This window comes from Ranitomeya variabilis, chromosome 3 (genome assembly GCF_051348905.1).
Source record: "Ranitomeya variabilis isolate aRanVar5 chromosome 3, aRanVar5.hap1, whole genome shotgun sequence".
Classification (NCBI taxonomy): Eukaryota; Metazoa; Chordata; class Amphibia; order Anura; family Dendrobatidae; genus Ranitomeya; species Ranitomeya variabilis.
The window spans coordinates 200,163,816-200,190,639 of NC_135234.1; the positions used below are offsets into that span (position 1 = coordinate 200,163,816).

At 44.4% G+C, this 26,824-nt stretch overlaps 1 protein-coding gene across 1 annotated transcript in view; it reads left to right on the plus strand.

The window, feature by feature from the left end:
- LOC143817644 (synaptonemal complex protein 1-like) overlaps positions 1–26,824 on the plus strand; it is a 307,299-nt gene that overhangs the window by 141,523 nt on the left and 138,952 nt on the right. Inside the window, exon 7 of the mRNA XM_077299137.1 lies at positions 7,087–7,197. Within this exon, the coding sequence (XP_077155252.1) occupies positions 7,087–7,197 (111 nt within the window). The remainder of the gene's footprint in view (positions 1–7,086; positions 7,198–26,824) is intronic.

Consider the following 26,824-nt stretch of genomic DNA (forward strand, 5'->3'; position numbering starts at 1 on the left):
CTTGTGCGCTTGCGCCACTTTAGCGCTCTGCATTGGAGACTCACATACCAGGTGTCCATCCTTGCCGGATATAAAAGGGAGGGTTCGGTTACTATTGAAACCACGCCCCCTTGAAGAAGGTGGAATAGCACCGAAACGTGCGTTGGGGAGTGAGATCCGGGACGCCTGCTACTTACTAAATGGGTAATTACTACTAGCTGCCATGACCTCGCTAGATACTGTGGCTCATGTTGCCTGTATTATTTGACTGTTAGTCTGTCTTCGCCAGACTTAGTCCTCTGTCTCTTCTGGGTACGGTTACCATTTAGCTGTATTTAGCAGCAGGCATTCGTCTATTTGGGAGCCGCACTGCCAAAGGGCTTCAAGTTTTGTTACCCTATGAGTCAGTTATATTTATATGGATATAATTATCTATTGTTCCACAGTAGGCATCTGCTATTTTACTAACGTGCTCATTTGGTGTAGCAGTGTGTTTATTGGTTCTCACTAACTGGTTGGAGTTTGTCACGTACCTCTATCTTTCTGATTGCTCTGCTTTTTATATATATGTGTATATTATACACTGTTTTTATCTGTACGTATTCATATTTTTGATATTCAATAAAGTTTGTTTCTAATTGTTTACTTTTGAGCATTAGACTCTTTTTCCTCCTTTTTTTCTATAGTCTAATATGACTAGAAACTGTCCTAATTATTGTGCTGCAAAACTTACCAACCTTTTTAGCGAATCTTTCTTAATCGTCAACATTCTGCTGGCAGCAGGAGTGCTGGAACTTCTTTTCCCTTGCTTACCAGTATGAATTACACCTGCCATAATCTAATGGTTTGCGTAAGCAAACTGAAACCTACTGCTCTATTATGTCTTCAAGCAGTTTGACAGACAGGAAAGCAAGAGCAAAGACAAAGACCTTTCCCACTTCCTAAAACCATTTCTGCAGCTAGAAACAGATTCATGTGCTGTGAAACTTGCCATCTTCTCTTTTCAGTGAGTCTTTTTTATTCAACAACAGTCTGCTGGCACTAGCAGTTCTGGAATTTCTTCTCCCTCACCTCCCACACTGAATTACATCTGCCATAGGTCCAATGGTTTGCACAACCAAACTGAAATCTGCTGCTGTTATTCCTGTATGCAATTTGACAGATAAAAGAGCAGGAGCACAGACAAAGGTCTTACAAAAGACGAAAGGGAGACATGCAGTGGTTGGCACTGGATTATTTTTTCAGGCTAAAAACATAATATGTGGTTGTAACCCCTTAACGACCGCCGATACGCCTTTTAACAGCGGCCTCTAAGGGTACTTAAACCATAGCGCCGTTAATTATCGGCGCTGTGGAAAAAGTGAATAGCGCCCCCCCAGAGTCGGATTTTCTCTGGGGTCTCAGTTACCGGGGGTAGCCGAGACCCTAGAGAACATGATTCAGGGGTTTTTTACCGACCTCCGAGTTGCGATCGCCGGTAGTTAACCGTTTACCGGCGGTCGCAAAAAAAAAAACGCGATTTCCCATTTAATTTCTCTGTCCTCCGATGTGATCGCACATCAGAGGACAGAGAAATGGGGTCCCCGATCGCCCCCGATGGCCCCCCGATACTCACCTGTCTCCCCCGGTGCTCCTCGTGGCTCCCGATGGGCGCCACCATCTTCCGGCAAAAAAATGGCGGGCGCAGTGCGCTCGCCGGCCGGCACCCGGGAGATCTTTGGGGTCTCGGCTGCTTGGGGTAGCCGAGACCCCAAAGAGCATGATCGGGGTCGGTTTTTACCGACCCCTGTTTTATGATCGCCGGTAATTAAATGTTTACCGGCGACCGCAAAAAAAAAAAAGCGATGTGTAATTCTCTGTCCTCTGATGTGATCGCACATCAGAGGACAGAGAAATAGGGGGATTCGGGGACCCTATCATACTTACCGGCGTCCCTGGGTCCTCCTGCGTCTTCTCCTGCCGGCCGGCTTCTTCCTATGGAAAGAAAATGGCGGGCGCATGCGCAGTGCGCTCGATCTCTGCTGCCATCTGCCGGCCGGCAGGAGAGAGGAGTTGGGGCTAAAATTAGGGTTAGGGCTAGGGCTAGGGTTAGGGTTAGGGTTGGGGCTAAATTTAGGGTTAGGGTTGGGGCTAAATTTAGGGTTAGGGTTGGGGCTAAATTTAGGGTTAGGGTTGGGGCTAAATTTAGGGTTAGGGTTGGGGCTAAATTTAGGGTTAGGGCTGGGGCTAAATTTAGGGTTAGGGCTAGGGTTAGGGTTGGGGCTAAAGTTAATGCTAGAGTTAGAGTTGGGGCTAAAGTTAGGGTTAGGGTTGGGGCTAAAGTTAGGACTAGGGTTGCGGCTAAAGTTAGGGTTAGAGTTGGGATTAGGGTTTGGATTAGGGTTGGCATTAGGGTTATGTTTGGGTTTAGGGCTAGGTTTGGGATTAGGGTTAAGGTTAGGGTTGGGATTAGGGGTGTATTGGGATTAGGGTTAGGTTTGAGGTTAGGGTTGAGATTAGAATTAGGGGTGTGTTGGATTTAGGGTTCTCATTAGGGTTATGGTTGTTTTGGGGTTAGGGTTGCGATTATCCTTAGGGTTGTGATTAGGATTATGGATCGGGTTGGCATTAAGGTTAGGCCTCTTTCACACTTCAGTCTTTTGGCGTCAGTCTGAAACCGCCATTTTCGTCAAATAGCAGATCCGCCATTTTTTTGGGCGGATCCGCTATTTTCCGATAGACATGCATTAGCGACGGATTGTGGCGGATGGTCGTCCGTTCCATCCGCCATGCGACGGATCCGTCGAGATTTGGCGGACGTCATCTAGACATTGATGGCCATTGTAACGTTTTTTGTCTGCGCCTTTTTGGAGCATGCGCAATTGAAAAAGCAGATTGGGGCGACGGATCCGCCGAAATGACGGTAATGACGGATCCGTCGCCCATAGGCGGCCATTCTATAGAATGACGAACGCGACGGATCCGTCGTTACCGTCATTTCGGCGGATCCGTCACCCCAATCTGCTTTTTCAATTGCGCATGCTCCAAAAAGTAGATACTTTTCCCAGACAACCCCCAAGTAACGGATCCGTCAAAAAAACGGATCCGTTAGAACCGTTTTCTCAACAATTGTGACGGATCCGTCAATCCTGACAAACTGAGGAAACCAGTGCACTACTGATCCTAAACATGAATCTCAAGGGGTGCAAAAGAGTGGTAACAATATATCGAAAAAAGAGAACAAAGAGCCACTCTCAAAAACTGCACACCACAATGTATATTTAAACATATAAAAAGGTGAACTTTTATTGATATGCAAATAAAAACATTTAAAACCAATGGAATACCAAGATCGCCATAATAATCCCTGCACATAACAATAGCTGGAGAGGGAGCTTATTATGGGGATCTTGGTATTCCATTGGTTTTAAATGTTTTTATTTGCATATCAATAAAAGTTCACCTTTTTATATGTTTAAATATACATTGTGGTGTGCAGTTTTTGAGAGTGGCTCTTTGTTCTCTTTTTTGGATCCATCAATCCGTCGCTATGTCGGAGCTGACTGACGCCAAACAACTGAAGTGTGAAAGAAGCCTTAGGGGTGTGTTGGGGTTAGGGTTGGAGTTAGTTTTGGGGGGTTTCCACTGTTTAGGTACATCAGGGAGTCTCTAAACGCCACAGCCAATTTTGCGCTCAAAAAGTCAAATGGTGCTCCCTCCCTTCCGAGCTCTGCCGTGCACCCAAACAGTGGTTTACCCCCACATATGGGGCATCAGCGTACTCGGGATAAATTGGACAACAACTTTTGGGGTCCAATTTCTCCTGTTACCCTTGTGAAAATAAAAACTTGGGGGGCTAAAAAATCTTTTTTGTGGAAAAAAAAAATATTTTTTATTTTCACGACTCTGCATTACAAACGTCTGTGAAGCACTTGGGCATTCAAAGTTCTCACCACACATCTAGATAAGTTCCTTGGGGGCTCTAGTTTCCAAAATGGGGTCACTTGTGGGGGGTTTCTACTGTTTAGGTACATCAGAGTCTCTGCAAACGCAACATAATGCCCGCAGACCATTCTATCAAAGTCTGCATTCCAAAATGGCATTCCTTCCCTTCCGAGCTCTGCTATGCGCTCAAACAGTGGTCCCTCCACACATGGGGTATCAGTGTACTCAGGACAAATCGAACAACAACTATTGGGGTCCAATTTATCTTGTACTCTTGTCAAAATAAAAATTTGGGGGCTAAAAAATCTTTTTTGTGGAAAAAATTTTTTTTTATTTTCACGACTCTGCATTATAAACTTCTGTGAAGCAGTTGGGCATTCAAAGTTCTCACCACACATCTACATAAGTTCCTTGGTGGGTCTAGTTTCCAAAATGGGGTCACTTGTGGGGGGTTTCTACTGTTTAGGTACATCAGGGGCTCTGCAAACGCAACATAACGCCCGCAGACCATTCTATCAAAGTCTGCATTCCAAAACGGCGCTCCTTCCCTTCCGAGCTCTGCCATGCGCCCAAACAGTGGTTTACCCCAACATATGGGGTATCAGCCTACTCAGCATAAATTGCACAATACATTGTGGGGTCCAATTTCTCCTGTTACCCTTGAGAAAATAAAAAATTGCAGGCTAAAAAATCATTTTTGAGGAAAAAAAAAAAAGGATTTTTTATTTTCACGGCTCTACTTTATAAATTTCTGTGAAGCACTTGGGGGTTTAAAGTGCTCACCACACATCTAGATAAGTTCCTTAAGTGGTCTAGTTTCCAAAATGGTGTCACTTGTGGGGGGTTTCTACTGTTTAGGCACATCAGGGGCTCTCCAAATGGGACATGGTGTCCGATCTCAATTCCAGCCAATTCTACATTGAAAAAGTCAAACGGCACTCCTTCTCTTCCAAGCTCTGCGGTGCGCCCAAACAGTGGTTTACTCCCACATATGGGGTATCGACATACTCCAGAGAAATTGCACAACAACTTTTGTGGTCTAATTTCTCCTGTTACCCTTGTCCCAAAAAAATTTTGGGGCAAAAAGATCATTTCTGTAGAAAAAATGTGACTTTTTATTTTCACGGCTCTACGCTATAAACTTCCGTGAAGCACCTGGGGGTTTAAAGTGCTCACCACACATCTAGATAAGTTCCTTAAGGGGTCTAGTTTCCAAAATGGTGTCACTTGTGGGGGGATTCCACTGTTTAAGCACATCAGGGGCTCTCCAAACGCGACATGGCGTCCGATCTCAATTCCAGCCAATTCTACATCGAAAAAGTAAAACGGCACTCCTTCTCTTCCAAGCTCTACGGTGCGCCCAAACAGTGGTTTACCCCCACATATGGGGTATTGATGTACTCAGGAGAAATTGCACAACAACTTTTGTGGTGTAATTTCTCCTGTTACCCTTGTGAAAATAAAAATTTGGTGGCAAAAAGATCATTTTTGTAGAAAAAAATGCGATTTTTTATTTTCACGGCTCTACGTTATAAACTTCTGAGAAGCACTTGGGGGCTCAAAGTGCTCACCACACATCTAGATAAGTTCCTTAAGGGGTTTAGTTTCCAAAATGGTGTCACTTGTGGGGGGTTTCCACTGTTTAGGCACGTCAGGGGCTCTCTAAACGTGACATGGCATCCGATCTCAATTCCAGCCAATTCTGCATTGAAAAAGTCAAACGGCGCTCCTTCTCTTCCAAGCTCTGCGGTGTGCCCAAACAGTGGTTTACCCCCACATATGGGGTATCGGCGTATTCAGGAGAAATTGCACAACAACATTTATCGTTAAATTTCTGTTTTTACACTTGTGAAAATAAAACAAAAAGAGTTCTGAAGTAAAATGTTTGCAAAAAAAAGTTAAATGTTCATTTTTGCCTTCCACATTGTTTCAGTTCCTGTGAAGCACGTAAAGGGTTAATAAACTTCTTGAATGTGGTTTTAAGCACCTTGAGGGGTGTAGTTTTTAGAATGGTGTCACACTTGGTTATTTTCTATCATATAGACCCCTCAAAATGACTTCAAATGTGATGTGGTCCCTAAAAAAAATGGTGTTGTAAAAATGAGAAATTGCTGGTCAACTTTTAACCCTTATAACTCCCTAACAAAAAAAAAATTGTTTCCAAAATTGTGCTGATGTAAAGTAGACATGTGGGAAATGTTACTTATTAACTATTTTTTGTGACATATCTCTCTGATTTAAGGGCATAAAAATACAAAGTTTGAAAATTGCAAAATTTTAATTTTTTTTGCCATATTTCCATTTTTTTCATAAATAATCGCAAGTAATATCGAAGAAATGTTACCACTAACATGAAGTACAATATGTCACGAAAAAACAGTCTCAGAATCAGCAGGATCCGTTGAAACGTTCCAGAGTTATAACCTCATAAAGTGACAGTGGTCAGAATTGTAAAAATTGGCCTGGTCATTAAGTACCAAATTGGCTCTGTCACTAAGGGGGTAAACTACTTTGCAATTTTGTTTGTTTTTGTTTTGGCTATCACTGCTGTTCACCGTGTGGTTGATATACGGGAGTCTTCTATAATGTCTAAATGTATAACTAGAGCTTAGTTTAATTTATTATAACTAATTATGAGCGAACGTGCTTGGATAAGGTGCTATCCAAACATGTTCGTGTGCTAACCAAGTGTCTTTGTCATGCTCGAAAAATATGTTCGAGTTTCGCTATGGCAGTTCGACACATGAAGGGAATTCCATGTTTGTTAGGCAATCCCTGCATGTGCTGCAGCTGTCGAACAGTCACAAGACACGCAGGTGCAGGGGCCTCGGAACATTTTATTCAAGCACACTAAAGTCACTCGGTTAGCACACGCGCATGCTCGGATAACATCTTATTCCGAGCATGTTTGCTCATCACTAATTTAAACAATCCCTTATAACTAAAATGTGCTTTTGCATTTCAGACTAAGTTCAAAAGGAATTTATGTGCAATATATATATATATATATATATATATATATATATATATATATATATATATATATATATATATATATATATATATATATATATATATATATATACATACATACCATGCCATGTAGCATGATTAGTCATTTTTTTCTGTTTGGCCTCCTTTTTCTCCAAAGTATCATGCTGCCACATTTTTTACTGTTTTTAGGTTGCAAGGTTAAAGTTATCAACTGAGGAAGCTTTTCAGATGCAAAGAGAGAATGATATGAAATGTCAGCACAAAATTGTAGAAATGATGGCCCTGATGGAAAAACACAAGGTAATCTAAAAACAGTGACAATTAATTTGAGCCAAAAAATGTCTCATGGCTGAGACAATAAAGGTAGGCATTTTATTTTTACTTCCAGTGATGCGGCCTAGGCCCTGACTGACAGCCGGCACTATTGATGAGCTGGATGCCAGTTAATGTCAGGGGCGCAGCTACAGCTGCTGCTCTCTATATACTGAGCAGTGACAGAAACCATGCCATGAACACTGCTGAGGGGAATGTCCAAAAAACATATATATATATATATATATATATATATATATATATATATATAGGGGCTAGAGATATCTCAATGTTGGTCTCCCCATCATATATAAAAAAGTAAGTAGGTGAGTTCTACTATAGCATGCAATCAATATTAGGACGCCTCCCGAAGAAGCATTGTGAAACGCGCATCGGGGCAGAGGGATGCGGTGGTATTTCACGTGGCAGCACAACAGGTACATTACCTTTAATTATTTACCTACTGTTTGCACTTTATCACTACTGGCCATAGCATACTAAGGTACACAGTGACAAACTAAAGGTACCTTCACACGAAACGACATCGCTAGCGATCCGTGACGTTGCAGCGTCCTGGCTAGCGATATCGTTTCGTTTGACACGCAGCAGCGATCAGGATCCTGCTGTGATGTCGCTGGTCGCTGAATAAAGTCCAGAACTTTATTTGGTCGTCCGATCGCCGTGTATCGTTGTGTTTGAAAGCAAAAGCAACGATACCAGCGATGTTTTACACTGGTAACCAGGGTAAACATCGGGTTACCAAGCGCAGGGCCGCGCTTAGTAACCCGATGTTTACCCTGGTTACCAGCGTAAAAGTAAAAAAAACAAACAGTACATACTCACCTGCTCGTCCTCCAGCGTCTGCTTCCTGACACTTACTGAGCGCCGGCCCTAAAGTGAAAGTGAAAGTACAGCGGTGACGTCACCGCTGCGCTGTTAGGGCCGGAGCTCAGTCAGTGTCAGGAAGCAGACGCTGGAGGACGCGCAGGTGAGCATGTACTGTTTGTTTTTTTAACTTTTACAATGGTAACCAGGGTAAACATCGGGTTACTAAGCGCGGCCCTGCGCTTAGCAACCCGATGTTTACCCTTGTTACCCGGGGACCTCGGCATCGTTGGTCGCTGGAGAGCGGTCTGTGTGACAGCTCTCCAGCGATCAAACAGCGACGCTGCAGCGATCGGCATCGTTGTCGCTATCGCTGCAGCGTCGCTTCGTGTGAAGGTACCTTTAGGTTTACCTAGGAATGAGCCAAGAGTGACCTCTTTGGTTATACACATATCTTGTGTTTAAGGTATTAGTACTCTGTTTTTGTTTTAGACCAAGATATTTGCTATTCACTTAGGTGTATTACCAGGGGCAATATTCCATTTTGCAGCCATTGCTAAGAAATATCCTATGGAAGTGTAGTAATCTTTATTAATAAAGAATTGTTTTATCTTAAGTACCACTGTGGAGATCATTCTTCATTATGTCTGGTCACCTCTAAGTGAGAAGTTAACCAATATTAGGATGCAGAGTACCCAGAAAAACACAACTCAAAAAAGAGATTTAAAAATATACAAATTTCTTAGTGAGTAAATCTTAAAAAAGATGAACCAAACATAAATGGGACATGTGAAAGGATTCAAAGAGGAATTTAATCAAGTAAGGCTGGTTTCACACTTGCGTTTTGATCTGCAGCGTTTTTGGAAAAAAAAATGCATGCATTTTTTTTCCTATGTTTAACATTAAAAACGCATGCATTTTTTTTGGTACGCGTTTGTCCGCGTTTAACGACGCATGCGTTTTTTGGCTGCATGCGGCATGTTGCAGAAATGCAACATGTAGTAATTTTCAGGGGCGTTTTTTTGCCGCAAAAAAACGCATGCGTTCATTTGCGTTTGATTTGCGTCAAAAAATACATTGATGTCTATGGAAACGCATGCATTTTTGTGTACATGCGTTTGCATGCGTTTTTGAACGCATGCGTTTCCATTAAGATAACCATGTCTAGACACTGATAAGACACCCCCTACCAACAAGGTGATAAAAGGGAGGTTGGGGAAAGTTTCAGGACACTTCTCATCAGACTCTGAAGAAGACAAGACACTGGCAGGACGCATTTTGGAGGACAAGACCCAGATCAATGTGAGTATATCCTACCAATGCCTTTATTTTCTAATTTTTGGCTCTACATGTCCTAATTTCTTCCATTTCTTTCTACATGCCTCAGAATGTCTTCTTCGGAGTTTTCATCTGGTGAGGAGTTTGAGCCACGTCAGTCGGAAGTGGAGCATGCCAGTGAGGTGAGTGTTTGCCTCGTCAGATTGGTAAGTATTCACTGTCACATCGACACATGTGACAATTTGATTTTTCCTTTTTTTTAGAGCACTTCTACTGAGGCACAGACCGGGCAGGAGCAGCGGAGTCAAGGTCCAGTTGGAAGACGGCAGCGGGTATGTATACAAGGCTGACTGTCCTCATTGTAAAATTCTTGAATCTTCCATTCTTTACACTCGTATATCTTTAAATTTTTCTTATGGAATCCTTTTGTATGTTTACTTTCGTATTCATGCCATTTCTCATCATCTGTTCTCTTTCTTTTCCTAATGTGATTGAGCAAACTGTAATGATTGTCTTTAATTTTTAGGTTTCACGACGGGACGATGACCTTATTGACAACGACCTCCTAATAAGCCTGGTCCAGGAGCGAGTTCCGTTGTGGGACAGCCGGGATCCACTGCATTCGATCAACACCACTCTCCGACGTCTGTGGAATGAGGTGGCCCAAGCGTTGTGGGATAGATGGGACAATGCCCCGCCACGGGTCCATAGTGCATTTGGTAAGTGTTGCACTGCAGTGTGAAGCAGCAGAGACCTTTGCCGTGCTCTCTTGACTGTGTGTGATGAAAGAAACTCTCCGGAGTTTCTCTCATCACACACAGTTTTATTTTAATGGCAAAAATTCAATGTCCTGACCATAATTTTTTTTTTTTTTTTAACAGTGGACAAAGTCAGAACACGTTGGCGTTCCATGAAGGACCGCTTCAACAAGGACCTGCGCCAAGAGAGTCGTGCTGCCAGTGGTTCAGGAGCAAGGATCAGACTGTACAAGTATCATCGCGTGCTGTCATTTTTAAGACCGGTCCTTGCCCAGAGAACGTAAGTTTTTCTCACATGCTTTTGGTTGTATTGTACTGACATAATCTGTATTTTAAAATTCCACAGGATTTAGCGTCTGGTTATTTTTTGGTATTAATTTTCTGTTTCCTTTTTTCACAGCACACACAGCACGACTGTCGAGCCAGGTTCTGGAGCGGTCCTTCAGCCGGCAGCCACGGACCCGTCCCAGCCATCCAACAGCGCAGCAGCAGGTGAGCCTTCCACAGTAACTGGAGACCGGGGAGCTGGCCCGTCAGATCTTCCCCTTTCCCAGTCCTCTTCCACTGCCCCCTTTTTTTTGGGCTCCTCCCGGCAGTGACAGAGGGCTTCGGACAGGTCACTCATGCCCGAGTTTTTGCACTTGAGCTTGGTTTTACACGAAGCAATCAAGGCTTTAGGTGACCGAATGGATGTTTCTCATAACCTCTTGAATTGCCGTATCCAGGAGGTCACCAAAAGCCTTGATCAAGTGAAAGCCGACCTCCAGAGGCCAGCTCATAATTTTTTCAACCAAATTCAGCAGGGCATGTCGGAACACCTTAGCCCTGATCTCCAGCTCAGTGTGATGCAGGCCTGCAATGCTGCTTTTGTGCAGGCTATGCAGCAGAGTCGTTATTTACAGCAGACAGTGGCGGCATATCCAACTGTGCCGTCACTGTCACGATTAACCTCCTTGCCGACCTCTGCTGCATACCACTGCACGGCCATCTCAATTCCTTCCACAAGCGGACTCCACTACAGCGCCAACACCATGACGAGTGCAGTTGGACATCCCATCGCCACCACCGTGACCACCGCTGCTCCGGCCCGGACCCACCACGATGCAGCAGGACCCTGGCGTGTCTTTCTGGCTCGGACCCACCACGATGCAGCAGGACCCTGGCGTGTCTTTCCGGCCCGGACCCACTACGATGCAGCAGGACCCTGGCGTGTCTTTCCGGCCCGGACCCACCACGATGCAGCAGGACCCTGGCGGGTCTTTCCGGCTCGGACCCACTACGATGCAGCAGGACCCTGGCGTGTCTTCCCAGCCCGGACCCACCACGATGCAGCAGGACCCTGGCGTGTCTTTCTGGCCCGGACCCACCACGATGCAGCAGGACCCTGGCGTGGCTTTATGTTTCCCCCCCAACACGACGCACCAGGAATCTGGCATGGGTGAGCGCTCGACAAGGGCAATGGACTGTGAGACAGTGCCTCCCGCCACCACGCTACAGCATAAGAGCCCACCAAGACGTCCCCCTACCAGGCAAACCCCAAAATAAAATCTTGAAAAAAAAAAAAAAAAAACCTCTTAGTATTCCTCCCCCTTCACCTACCGATGTGCCTGTATTGTCAGTTTTGTCTCACCCTTCCAGTGTGTCTCAAGCCTCTCATGTTTCAAGCCCCATCCCCGAACTTCCACGGTTAGCCAGGCCTCAGTTCTTCACACCCCTCGTTTACATCACTCAACCCCAAGCCGGCGCGGTTCAAAAAAATAACCGCGACTGAAGGTAACTATAGGTCATTGACCTACATTTCCTTCATTCCCCGGGGTTTACAGGCACGAGCACCACTGCATTAGCAGAGCTCCTGCCTGTAAAATATTTGAACCCCTTCAGATGGATTTACCTCGTGGGACTTGACAGATCATCAGAAGGTATGTATATTGTTGGTTTATTATTTTTCCAAGCGAGGGTCTTCAGGTGGATTGAGAGAGCAATAAAATATTAAAACCACCAGTGTGTTTATTTCATTAAAATACTTTTTAATAATGTATGTGTTTTTTTTAACCCTTTCATACAATTGGATTAATAATGGATAGGTGTCATACTTGACCCCTCTCCATTATTAATCAGGCTTAATGTCACCTTACAATAGCAAGGTGACATTAACCCTTTATTACCCCATATCCCACCGCTACACGGGAGTGGGAAGAGAGAGGCCAAGTGCCAGAATTGGCGCATCTTCCAGATGTGCCTTTTCTGGGGTGGCTGGGGGCAGATGTTTGTAGCCAGGGGGGGCCAATAACCATGGACCCTCTCTAGGCTATTAATATCTGCCCTCAGTCACTGGCTTTACCACTCTGGCGGAGAAAATTGCGCGGCAGCCCACGCCAATTTTTTCCGCGATTTAACCCTTTATTTTAAAAGCTACAGCGCCAAAATTTTGCACATACACACTACTAACATTTGTAGTGTGGAATATGCAAAAAAAAGGGGGATATGACATGGTTTACTGCACGTTTTTGGGTAACCTTGGTGTTGAGAGGAAAACCAACACAACCAACACTAAAGTTTATTAATGTGAAACATTATTTTCATTGTAGAAAATTACTGGTACAGATAAAGATACAACAGGACATTTACACAACATTGTCCTGCCATGACACCCGTCCAATATCTGAATCAAAATAAGCAGCAAATTGGTCCCGCATGAGACCAACGGCTGCAGTTGACCGCAGCGGGTGATGCTGGAAATCAGGCAGAGGGTGTGCAACTGGTTCATCCAGTTCAATGTGGGGTCATTCCTTAGTAATTATTTAATTGTGCAGAACCACACAGGCTTTGACCACCTCGTCAACTGTTTCCACTTTTAGATTTATGGCTGATGCAAGAATGCGCCATTTAGCGACCAGAATGCCAAAGGTACACTCTACTGTTCTTCGGTCCCTGGTCAGTCTGTAGTTGAAGATCCTTCTAGTGTGGTCCAAGTCACGTCTGGAATAGGTCTTCAGGAGATTTTCACACATCTGGAAGGCCTCATCCCCAACCATAACAAATGCCAGCGGTGGGCCTTGAGTGTTGGGGAGAGGCTGTGGAGGGGGAAAATTAAAATTTTTACCATACACACGCCGGCCCATATCGGAGCTCTTGAAAGTCTGGGAATCGTTGCCACGGCCAAAAGCTCCAATGTCCACGGCGATGAAGCGACAGTCCGCATCAGCTATTGCCATGAGCACTACAGAAAAATATTTTTTGTAGTTGAAAAACTCCAATCCGTTTCTGGCAGGTTTGATAATGCGGATGTGCTTTCCATCCACCGCTCCTAAACAGTTGGGGAAATCACACACATTCCAGAATTTGTCAGCAATTTCACGCCACATGTCCGTGGTGGGTAGTGGTATAAACTCCTCACGGAGTACATTCCATAATGCCCGACAGGTGTCCACAACTATTCTGGACAGGGTGGATATTCCAAGCCGGTATTGGAAGTGGAGGGAAGATAAACTCTCCCCTGTGGCAAGAAATCTAGAAGAAAAACACAAACAAAAAACAACATTACAATCTACTCTTTTTATGGTGTGGTTAAAAATTGAAAAAAAAAAAAAGAGGAAAATACCCCCCAGAAAAAGGCAGAATAAAAAATTTGGACTGTCATTGGTTTAGATTTTGAACGTACCTTAATGTCACCGGCAGACGTTCCTTGGGTGGAATCGCTCTACGGAGCTGGGTGTCCTGTCGCCGTATGGCTCCTTGGACACGAGACAGCAAATCCCGGAACGATTCTTGCGACATTCTCGTGTACTCCTGGAATTTCTCTGGGTTGGCATTCAGCTCGGCATAGAGCGTGTGGTAGGCTGCACGGCTCTCACACGATTCAATAATGGGGTGCCTCCAAAAACGCCTACGTTGTCTCCTTCTCCATCTTTTGCGGTTTCGGTCTTGCTCCCAAGCAAAAGCACAGGCCAGAAACATCTTGAAGCTGAAATCCAGGTTGAAATAAAAGCTCTCCATGCGAAGATCCATCATGACACAGGATACAGTAGCAAGCTGTTAAAATGTAAGTAGCCGTAGGGTCTAAATATAGAGAGCCCATCATATACGCCCACTGTAGTCCCATTGGTGGTGTCTGGTTATCTTGTTTTTGTTATTGTGAAATTTCTCTTCTTGCGCAAAAAAAACGCAAACGCATGCAAAAAACGCATGTAAACGCGGTCAAACACTGCTTTTTTTAAAACGCATGTAAAAACGCATGCGTCTAAAATACGCTGCGTTTGCATGCGTTTACATGCGTTTTTTCACCACCTGCGCTTTTTTTAAAAAGCTGCAGATCAAAACGCAAGTGTGAAACCAGCCTAAGAAAAAAGGTGGTGGGGTGAAGTCAGAGTAAAAGTATAGCAATGTGGTCTATATCAGACAAAAGGGGTACTGATTAGGTTCAATTTTTCAAAAGACTCAAGTGAAATATAAATGACTCAATCACTGTGGACCATGATACATATAAACAATAAGCAAAAACTAGTAAGCAACAAATAAACAGGAAATTAGTCAGTCCACACAGAAGATCATGCAGTGCAATACTGAATGTCAGTGTGAAAGACTATAGAAAGTTAAACTTCAGCACTCAGAAATATGTTGCAAAAAATAAAGTTATTTGTAAAAAAAACCCCACAAAGTTGCCCAATGAATTTCAGATAGATAAATTGACATTTCAGCCTAATTCCGGCCTTTATCAAGATATATCTGTAGGGCACAGAGTCTCACAGGTTTGCAACATAGAACACGAATAGGTAATTCAATTATGTAAGAAAAGAGCAGGTACTGGTACATCATGGTGATGGCATCATACTCCTTCATGCCAGACGCCATCACCCTGATGTACCAGTATGTTGCAAACCTGTGAGACTCTATACCCTAAAGTTTATTTTTTTTGTCAAATAAACTTTCTTTTTGCAACATATGTCTGAGTGCCGAAGTTTAACTATCTATAATATTATGATAAAACAATAAAAATAGGTACCTGCGCTATGTGGTATAGTACTTTTGCTAAATAATATGTTATTTACCTGTTTAGGGTGAGCAGTACTCCAATTGCTTTGTGTTGAAGTGTGTCAGGTCTGAAGTTGTACAAAAACGATTGTTTCAAATCTAGGGTTATGTAGGCACAACTATGATAAGGAGAGAGAGAATATATAATCAAAATAGTGCTAAGTCTAGATTATGCCTGAGTTGCTAGCGTGCCTAGATATTTAAGAGCTTCGTTCAGCAAATAAAATGTCCAGTGCAAGTGGGAACATCTCCCTCAGTGCTCATCAACGATAATACAAACAGATGTAATGGGCACTAAAGTGTTGTGTCAAATATCACAAACACGCTAATGCGTACCAATTATCATATATTTACAGGAGTATGCGTTCCAATCGGGTTCATCCCAAAGTCTGTTCATAATATTTCAACAAAGCAAGAAGGCTATGTATATGCTCCTATTTTAGATATTCAAACATATAGTAAAACATGATGGACATCCTCCGATGGGAAAGATATTAATTTTGCAAATAACCTATTCCGGTCAATGGCAACGCAGGTACAATTCTTTCACCGCAACAGAAAATCATAGATAACAGCCAAAGTTCATTTGTTCATTTAACCCCCTCGGGGTAACTGTGTCCAGCCTATGAATCCATTTCAGTTCTTTCTGTAGGATCCTTGTGTCTAAGTCACCTCCCCTGATGGATGAAGCCACCACCTCAATCATACAGAAAGTGAAGGATCCAAGGTCCCCCCGGTGCACATCACGCACATGCCTCGAGATGGGGGTCTCTCTGGCATGCCTAATGTCACCCAGGTGGTCCCCAATCCTCCTACGAAGCTCCCTTCTGGTTTTCCCCACATAATTTAAAGGGCAAGGATGGGACTAAGCGGTGCCTCCGCAGTGGTGAGCGGAGCCAAAGTATGCACTCTATCCTGGTCACCACCTGGTGCGAATGTCTTTCTAGGCTGAGGGTGGAATGTGTCGGCAGTCTTGCTAGCTGGGGATATAGGCACATCTAGCTGGCTTGAGTATGTCGAGAGGGAGTCAACCGTCTCACTGCTCACAAGCTCGTTCCCCGCCAAGTGTCCCGTCTTCCCACTCAGACTGCTATTTATGCTGGACCCGCCCCCATCAGTCAGGTGTCCTGAACTGCTCTGGTCAGAAATCTCTTCCCCTGAAACAATGGTGACAGCCCCGACAGTTCCGGCCCAGACACGCACGAGAGACTGTTAGCTTGGCTCTCTTCACTACACTCCCCCACTCTTTTTCCTCACCATTCCATGGGCGAGACTCTTCGAGGAGTGTGTGACCATCTTCTCTTTTTCTTTGCGGATTGCTGCCAGATGAAATTTTCTTGTTCATGGCGATTGAAAGTCTATCCAGCAGTTGTTCGTTCGGGGAGTCTCAGATTAGAAAAAGTAATGGAGCTCTTTTGTGGGGCCGAATCTGGCTGTGGGGGAAGAGCGATGGGTGAGCTTGTATCCACTGGTTTCAACCTCTTGGAGCTTAATCCTTCACCCCCTTCTTCGTCCTCTGCTTCTACCGGCATATGGACCATCTCAGGAGCCTCAGGCTCCTCTTCTACTCGGACAGGGTTCTTAGATAGGCAAGGCCTGAGCATATTCCAGTGAAGAGTTTGAGTGGGGGAATCTTTTCCTTTAGGCTGGACTTCATAGACAGGTCCTTCTGGACTAACTCTTCTCTTCACCCAATACTGGTCTTTCAACAATTTTCCAGCTTGTCTCGAGGACGCTTTTCCCGCATTAAGACACGGTCTCCAACTCAAAACTCTGTTGCTCCGGATGGGGTCTTCTCTACATGCTTTAACTCCTGTAATCTGGTCTGGACCAACCGGTGTAAGGTCTGCAGGCGGTGTCGATGTTCCCGAACCCAGGAGGACACCCTCGTCCATGGGTAGTCCTCTTCTGGGTCCAATGCCAACTCGGTGATTCCCTTTCCTTCTTCGCCAAACAGAAGAGAGTAAGGTGTATATCCGGTGGTTTGATGTACGCGATTATTATATATCCACACCAGTTCAGAAATGTACTGTGGCCACTGGGCCTTTCGACCTTCCTCTAGAGTAATTCGCATCTGAATCAGTTTACAGTTAAATCGTTCACAGGCACCATTAACTTGAGGATTGTACGGTGTGGTGCAGGACTTGTACAGGCGGTGCAATTCATCCATTACTCTTGCCAAGAAACAAGCTTCCTGATTGGAGTGAATTCTCTTCGAACACCCATAGGCTTGGATGAAGTTCTTACATATTGTGTACGCAGTGGACTCTGCAGTCTGATCCCGGATCGGAGTCACCATGGCAAATTTTGTGAAGTGATCCACCATTACTAAGCAATGTTCATAGCCTTGATGGGCTGGGCCGATAGTCAGATAGTCTATTGTCAAGGGTTCCAGAGGAGCGGAGGTTACGATGGACTGTACGGAAGCGTTCTGCTTTGGCGTCTTAGCCAGTTCACATGTCTGGCACCTCCTACAGGCCTCGTCCACTTTCGGCTTCAACTGGGGGTGGAAGATGAACCGCTGTAGCTATTAGAAGGTTTTTTCTGAACCAAAGTGGGCTCTTTGCTCATGTGCAGCGACAGCAATTTCAGACAATGACATTGGAACGAGGACTTGCCAGGTCACATTCGGCTCAGTCCACAGTTGTGTTTTACGATATAGTAAGCCGTTCTTCATCCGTAGTTGTTCCCATTCCCGTAGGATCCGTAACGCCTCAGTGGACAAAGTACCTCTTTCTGTCAAGCTGGGGAGTCTCTGAGAAGCCACACACTGTCTCAACAAAGCCAGTTCGCTATCTTCCTGTTGAAGCTGAACCCACTCATCTCAAGTCCATCCCAGTATGCCCTCTTGGACTGAGGAATGCATCTGTCCCTGCGTTGCCACCACTATCCAGATGGACCACCAAAATCTAGGGACCTCATCATCTTCTAGCTCTTTATCTGTCTCGCTCAGGTCTGGTACTCTTCCTCCTGGACAGGGCATCGGCGTGGGTATTTTCTGCCCCCTTTTTGTAGGAAATCTTATAGCGGAATTTCGACCATTCTGGCTACCCATCGCTGTTTCAGGGCCCCGAGTCTCGCATTCTCCAGGTGCGCAAGTGGGTTGTTATCAGTACGCACCAACACTTCGGAGCCAGACAAATATTCCGGGAATCTCTCCATCATAGCCCACACCAATGCCAGCAGCTCCAACTTGAAAGAGCTGTAATTGTCTGGATTGGCTCACCGCACTCTGTGCAACTGTACCCCCGGCCGTGAAGATGTCTATGTAAGTTAATAAAGAATACTGTCTCGGAAGATCAGTGAGTGCTGCCTTTTCTTCTTCTTCTCTTCAACATTGCATTCATATATTGGGTTACGGTCTCCCCCTCTCTCTGCATTCTACTAAAAAGATGTGTTCTCAGTTCCCCTACGTCTGTGGGGTCTCCGTAAGTCTCCTCCAAGATCTGCAACACCTTGTTAAAGCTATCTTGGTTTCAGGGCGTCCGTAATATTACTGAATCCATGGATACTCCATCCAGTGCCATAATGGCCACCTCAGCCTCCAGTTCAGGTGTCATGGGGTGCATTCTCATCATGCCTCTAAGGCGTTCAGCCCAGCTCCACAGCATAGTGTTGCTCCCCGTAAATTTGGGCAAATTACTCAGCATGGCCCCCAGGGAAAGGCTAGTCCTGGAGCCACCCCCAACTGCTTGGTCTGCCTGTTGGACTGCATTCTGCCGACTACGCCAAGTGTAGGATGCTAGCAGGTGCGTAGGATGCAGTGACACACAGGAGGCAGAGCAAGGGTTAACAGGTTTTTATATCAAACAGTAATTGTACAAGCAGGGGGGTAAAAGATATGAACTTGCGGAAATGAAAAGTCAATTTGCAGAAGATAACAATAGAATAACTTATCACTCTGGTCGCTGGAGGAAGGTGGCTGGAATATCCCTCGGTGGTGCCGCAGGATGCGCAATATGTCTCCGATCTGGTCCCGCAGAAGGGCAAAGCATTGTCTCCTTGCGAAGACGAATCCTCCGGGTCCTTCGGCACGTGATCTCCTGATCTGGGCACACGGTGGGGTAGAGATGATATTTGGCAGCACAGTGGAAGAAGCAGAAAATTCAGTAGAAAAAACTGCAGTAGAAGCACACAATCCAGTGGACACAGGCATGGGCCGGTCCTTAGCAGGCACCGCAAGGATGGGACTAAGCGATGCCTCCGCAGTGGTGAGCAGAGCCAAGGTATGCACTCTATCCTGGTTACCACCCGGTGCAAATGTCTCTCTGGGCTGAGGGTAGAATGTGTCAGCAGTCTTGCTAGCCAGGGATATAGGCACAGCTAGCTGGCATGGGTCCATCGAGAGGAAGTCAACCGTCTCACTGCTCACAAGCTCGTTCCCCGCCAAGTGTGCCATCTTCCCGCTCAGACTGCTATTTATGTCAGACCCACCCCCATCAGTCAGGTGACCTGAACTGCTCTGGTCAAGAATCTCTTCCCCCTGAAACAATGGTGACAGCCCTGACAGCTCCAGCCCAGACACGCAAGAGAGACTGTTAGCTTAGCCCTCCTCCCTACACTGATGAGGAATGCGGCACTGAATTAACAGACGTCTCCTTGTAATGTATATCAGTCTCAACAAGTCCCTGTTCATCAATGGAAATTGCGATATCCAAAAAATCAATATGCTTTTTATACCATTTATGCGTGAGTTTGATGTTATAAGGATTGTGATTTAATGTACTCATAAAATAGTCCAAGTCAACTTCAGAACCTTGCCAAATAATCAACAAATCATCTGTGTAACGGAACCAGCGCTGCACAAGGTCAGCAGCGCATGCCTTGTCGCAACGGAAAACTTCCCCCTCCCAAAATCCAAGGAACAAGTTGGCATACGACGGGTCACAGGCTGCACCCATGGCAGTGCCACGCCTCTGCAAGTAAAACGGTCTTTAAATGTAAAAAAAAATCTGATTTAGAATGAACTGCAGTAATTAAAGTATCAGATTGATGAGTGACTTATCGAGACTGCTCATCTCCAAGAAGAACCATACCGCTCATACTCAATCGTCGTGGTCAATGCAGTTCTACAGAAACTCAATATCTGCAGTCACCAAGAGCATATCGGGTTCAAGAGTTATGCCATCGATTATTACCAGGAGATAAAGTCTCTGACATGGGAGGGAAAGGTTTCAACCAAAGGTTTTAAACAATTGTCAATAAATTTACATATAGGGTCACAAATTGTTCCCATTGCAGAGACTATGTGATGACCGAGGGAATCTACAGGATCTTTATGTATTTTTGGGAGTAAGTATAGAGATGGAATTATTGGGAATTTGACTATCAGACCATCTAAAAAATTTTTAGGAATGATGCCCTTTTCGAAGGCTTGATATAGTATTTGGCGTAACTGAGAGAAGATGGATACCAGATTAGAAGCTAGCATGGTATAATATTCTTTATTTTTAAGCTGTTTAAAGGCTTATTTTTCTTATTTGCCTGCTGCCAAGACCACAACATAGCCTCCCTTGTCAGTTGCTTTGGTGACTATATTGTCCAAGGATTTTAGTTGCTTAAGTGCTCGTCTTTGTATGGGATTGAGATTATCTCCTTTTATATGCTGTGGTATTTTTTTTAAATCCTCCATTACCAGCTTGGTAAAGATCTCCACTTGCGGGCATTCTGACAAGGGAAGGAAGGTTGTGGATCTGGGTAAAACATAAGTCGGAAAAGTACCCATCATTTCGGGCTCTTATTCTCTCAGCAGTTCCTCAAGTACTCCAAGTACCTTCAATTATGTCTCTCTGTAAAGTTCCACACCATCTCCAGATCGGTGGTGCAATTTTTTAAGGATCAGTTTTCAGTAGAAGAGGTTGAGGTGATTTGTAAAGCAGTTGAAGCTATTAATGGATGAGAAAGTCAAGCCGAGTTTTAGAATCTCACATTGTGACTCAGAGAGTGTATGCTATTCTGTGGCTCAGTATGGCATCTAATTTTATTTCTCAGACCCATAGACTTGAATGGGTGAATCTCATCTGATTATTTGAGGAAAATAGTGCATGCTGCAATGTTTTTTCACATGCAGATTGTAAGTGTAATAATTATAGGGGATAACTCAGGAGACTCTTTGCATGGAACAGGACAACTACAGGACACAGTTTTATAAGTGGTAAAGTCTATATTATCACACGGTAATTCAAACAGGTGCAGAGAGAAGCTCAAGTCCACAACACTTGGTGTAAATATTAAACGCAGCTTAGCAGTCTAAAGGGAACTTCAGAGGAAAATGCAATCACGCAGAAAGTCCAAACACAGATAGATATGCTTATAAGGCAGTTCAAGCAATGTCTTATCTCAACCAGGAAGGCCTGGGTGATAATCTCAGGTTTAAGCAGAGCAGCAACAGCTTACTTGTCCAGCAAATGCAGATGGAAGTAAACACGAGCAGCAGATGAAGGAGGATTACTGGAAACTGGTGTATGCAGCAGGAACTCAGAGCAGAGTAGCAGGATAGCCACACAGGTTCACAGGAGCAGGTATATAGCCAGGGAGTCACCAGAGTCAGGAGCTGGATGCAAGGCAGAATACTCTATCACAGACTGAAGGCTGGGGTGGAGTTTTATAGCAGGAAGACACAGTGCACATGAGACCAAAGACACCATCTTGGAAAAGGGCAGTAATGCACAAAAGATAATAAAAATGTTCAGAGTCCTGACATTACTCCCTCCTTAGAAGCGGCCTCAGGACGATCCTGGACCTGGTTTCTCAGGGAATCTCTGATGAAAACGAGAAATCTTCTGTTGGGCATTGATGTTTTCCACAGGTTCCCAAGAGTCTTCCTCAGGGGGATATCCCTACCATCTTATCAGATATTGGAGCCGATTCCTGCGAATCCTGGAATCAACAATTTCCTCCACCACAAATTGTTCTTGCCCATCAATCACCACAGGCTGCGGAGGTGGCACAACACATCCCTGGAAGGTATTAGGAGATACAGGCTTTAGTAAAGATACATGAAAAACTGGGTGTACCTTCATAGTCCTAGGCAGCTTCAGTCGGCAGGCCACAGAGCTCACAATACCGTTGATCTTGAAAGGGCCAATCAATTTCTGTCCAAGTTTTTGTGAAGGAACGTTTAACTTCAGATTCTTAGTTGCTAAACACACGGAATCTCCTACCTTGAACATGGGTGCAGGTTTACGGAATCTATCAGCCGATCTCTTATAACGTTCTTGAGCTGTGGTCAGGGATTCCTTCAGAACCTCCAGATTTTGCCTCATCGCAGTCAGCCTTTCCTCCACTGCCGGAACCGGAGAATTAATTGGAGACCTAGGTAAGATACACGGATGATAACCCAGATTGGCAAAGAAAGGTGTAAATTTAGTGGAGGTGCTCTGAGAATTGAATGAAAATTCGGCTAACGGCAGCAACTCCAACCAATCATCCTGGAGATGGCTGACATAGCATCTTAGATATTGTTCCAGCGTCTGGTTGGTCCGCACAGTCTGACCATTTGTCTGGGGATGGTAAGCGGAAGAGAGACAGACATTAATATTGAGTGCAGAGCAAAACCCCTTCCAGAATCTTGAAGTGAACTGTACTCCACGGTCAGAGATGATCTCATCCGGGCCCCCATGCAACTGAAAGACATTCTGTATAACCAAGTTCACTGTATCTTTAGCTGAGGGGAGGCCGGTGCACGGAACAAAATGAGCAGCTTTAGTCAGGCGATCAACTACCACCATGATTGTATTCATGCCCCCCGATGTAGGCAGCTCCACAATAAAGTCCATTGATATAGACCCCCAAGGGCGGGACGGAACAGGTAATGGTTGTAGAAGACCCATAGGTGCCACATGAGGAGTCTTGTAACAAGCACATACCTCGCAAGAGAGAACATAGTCCTTGGTATCCTTCAGGCAAGTTGGCCACCAGAAGAATCGGCTCAGGAACTCTTGTGTCTTCTGTACCCCCCTGTGACCAGCCAACTTGGAGTCATGTACCAACTTGAAGATCTGCAGACGGACGACCCCAGGGACGTAGATACGCCGATCTCTGAACCACATGCCACCCTTAAGGACAGGATTAATATCCACAGGTGGGTTGGCCAGAAATACATCACCGTCATAAGCCTCCCTGCACTCCTTCCACAAGTCCTGATCGTGGATAACTCCGATGAAATTGGCATCAGATAGAATGGTCTTGGACGGGGCTACAGGTACGGAATCCGCAGCATGGATTCGGGATAAAGCATCAGCCTTCCCATTACGAGAACCTGGACGGTACGAGATAACAAAGTTAAATTGATTTAAAAATAAGTTCCAACGAGCCTGACGAGGAGAAAGACATCTAGCGGATCTAAGGAACTCTAAATGGCGATGGTCAGTTAGCATTTTTATCTGTTGTGCAGCTCCTTGCAGATGATGCCTCCATTCTTTGAAAGCCACAATAATAGCCAGCAATTCCTTGTCTCCCACGTCGTAATTCTTCTCTGCTGAGGTTAGTCTACGGGAAAAGAAAGCCCAAGGATGTAGCAGACCCTTCTCTCCAGTTCTTTGGGAGAGAATAGCCCCCAAAGCATTATCAGAAGCGTCCACCTCCACAATGAAAGACAGTGTTGGATCTGGGTGTATCAACAGCGGTGCTGAGGTGAAACAGATCTTAAGCCGATCAAAAGCTTCTTGAGCCTGTGATGACCACTTAAAGGGCTTTTCCTTCTTTGTCAAGGAAGTAATGGGACGGACAATATCAGAAAAATTTTGAATGAAGCATCTGTAGAAATTTTCAAAACCAATAAAATGTTGGACCTCCTTAACGTTCTTGGGTACCGGCCAGTCAAGGATAGCCTGAATCTTACCAGATTCCATGTTCAGCCCCTGGGGAGAGATGATATAACCTAAGAACTGTATCTCAAAACGATGGAACTCTTATTTCTCCGGCTTAATATACAGATGGTTCTCCTTCAGAAGTCTTAAAACAGTTTTGACATGTTCTTCATGTTCCTGTAGAGAGTCAGAAAAGATTAGTATATCGTCCAAATAGATCACCACAAACTGGTCCAACAAATCTCTGAAAATGTAATTAGCAAGGTGTTGAAATGTTGCAGGGGCGTTACAAAGCCCGAAGGGCATCACAAGATATTCAAAGTGTCCATACCGGCATCTGAATGCTGTCTTCCACTCATCCCCTGGACGAATACGCACCAAATTATAAGCCCCACGAAGATTCAGTTTAGAGAACACCTTAGCATGGCGGACTCTTTCCATTAATTCGGGAATCAGAGGCAAAGGGTTACGGTTTCGTATGGTTACCTTATTAAGTTCCTGATAGTCAACACAGGGTCTCAGGGTCCCATCCTTCTTTTTTACAAAAAATATAGGTGCCCCTGCTGGTGAGGAAGAAGGACGTATGAAGCCTTTGGCCAGATTTTCATCAATATACTCTTTTAAGGCTTGAAGCTCAGGTGCTGCCAAAGGTATACATTACCAAAAGGAATAGCTGCCACAGGAAGCAGCTCAATGGGACAGTCATAATGCCTCTGTGGAGGAAGCTGATCTGCATTCTTCTTGTCACAGATGTCAGAGAACTCTTTATATGCTGAAGGTAAAGTAAATAACCTGTACATGTGGTTCCGTAGCCCTGGACTCAGGAACAGCTTCTGTTAACACTGAATTGCTCCTTGTTGGAAAGATAATCTTCTTGGTCTCCCAGTTGATAATTGGGTTCTGAGAACGCAACCAAGGAATGCCTAAAATCACAGCAAAATGAGAAGAAATTAGCAAGAAAGAAAGTTGCTCCTGATGATTAGGCTCCAACAAAATTTCAAGGGGTATGGTCTCCTGATCCACAGGCCCAGAGATTAAAGGTGACCCATCCACTGTTTCCATGGTAATTGGAGAGGCTCTTTACTGAATTTCAATACCATGTTCCTTGGCAAATGTGATATCCATGAAATTGCCACCTGCACCAGAGTGAATCATAGCTGCACTGGAAATCCACTGTCCTGAACACAGGATCTTAATAGGGAGAGAACAGTGAGAGTTCTTCTCCTTCAGCTCCTTGGAGGGTGAAGTCATAGAAAGTGAATGGAATACAGCGTTTAAAGGCAGAGATGTCAGATTTGTCATCACAGTTGTCATATTCTCCTACCGCTGCTAGCACCTTATTAGGCCACTTGGGATACTTGGGACACTTGATTAAAAAGTGGTCACACTGACCGCAGTAGAAACATAGACTTTCACGAAGGCGATGCTCCTGGCGCTTACTAATCTCGCTCCTCTGAACGAAATTAATTTGCATAGGCACCTCCTCCACCTCCCGAGATGTTTTACCTGCAGGCTCTTTGGAAGGAAGGGAAAAGTTATAAATACGGTTATATGCAGCAAACTTCTCCTGCCTACGCTCAGTAAGGCGAATGTCTATGCGCACACAATGCTGTATAAATGTCTCTAGCTCTTGTGGTGACTCAGAGCGAGCTAGTTCATCTTTTACTATACTAGACAGACTCCTTTTAAAAATAGGCAATTGTGCATAACTGTCCCAATTGGTATCTACCACTAATCTCCTGAATTCAGTGGCATACTCAGTAAAAGAACGTTTAACCTGGCATAAAGACAATAAAGCAGATTTAGCGGTTGCACGGCGATTAGGATCATCAAACATTAACCCCTTTACCCCCAAGGGTGGTTTGCACGTTATGGACCGGGCCAATTTTTACAATTCTGACCACTGTCCCTTTATGAGGTTATAACTCTGGAACGCTTCAAGGGATCCCAGTGATTCTGACACTCTTTTCTCGTGACATTTTGTACTTCATGACAGTGGTAAAATTTCTTTGATATTACCTGCGTTTATTTGTGAAAAAAATTGAAATTTGGCGAAAATTTTGAAAATTTCGCAATTTTCCAACTTTGAATTTTTATGCAATTAAATCACAGAGATATGTCACACAAAATACTTAATAAGTAACATTTCCCACATGTCTACTTTACATCAGCACAATTTTGGAACCAACATTTTTTTTTGTTAGGGAGTTATAAGGGTTAAAAGTTGACCAGCAATTTCTCATTTTTACAACACCATTTTTCTTTAGGGACCACATCTCATTTGAAGTCATTTTGAGGGGTCTATATGATAGAAAATACCCAAGTGTGACACCATTCTAAAAACTGCACCCCTCAATGTGCTCAAAACCACATTCAAGAAGTTTATTAACCCTTCAGGTGTTTCACAGGAATTTTTGGAATGTTTAAATAAAAATGAACATTTAACTTTTTTACACAAAAAATTTTTACTTCAGCTCCAATTTGTTTTATTTTACCAAGGGTAACAGGAGAAAATGGACCCCAAACTTTGTTGTACAATTTGTCCTGAGTACGCCGATACCCCATATGTGGGGGTAAACCACTATTTGGGCGCATGGCAGAGCTCGGAAGGGAAGGAGCGCCGTTTGACTTTTCAATGCAAAATTGACAGGAATTGAGATGGGAAGCCATGTTGCGTTTGGAGAGCCACTGATGTGCCTAAACTTTGAAACCCCCCACAAGTGACACCATTTTGGAAAGTAGACCCCCCTAAGGAACTTATCTAGAGGTGTGGTGAGCACTTTGACCCACCAAGTGATTCACAGAAGTTTATAATACAGAACCGTAAAAATAAACAATCATTTTTTTTCACAAAAATTATCTTTTCGCCTCCAATTTTTTATTTTCCCAAGGGTAAGAGAAGAAATTGGACCC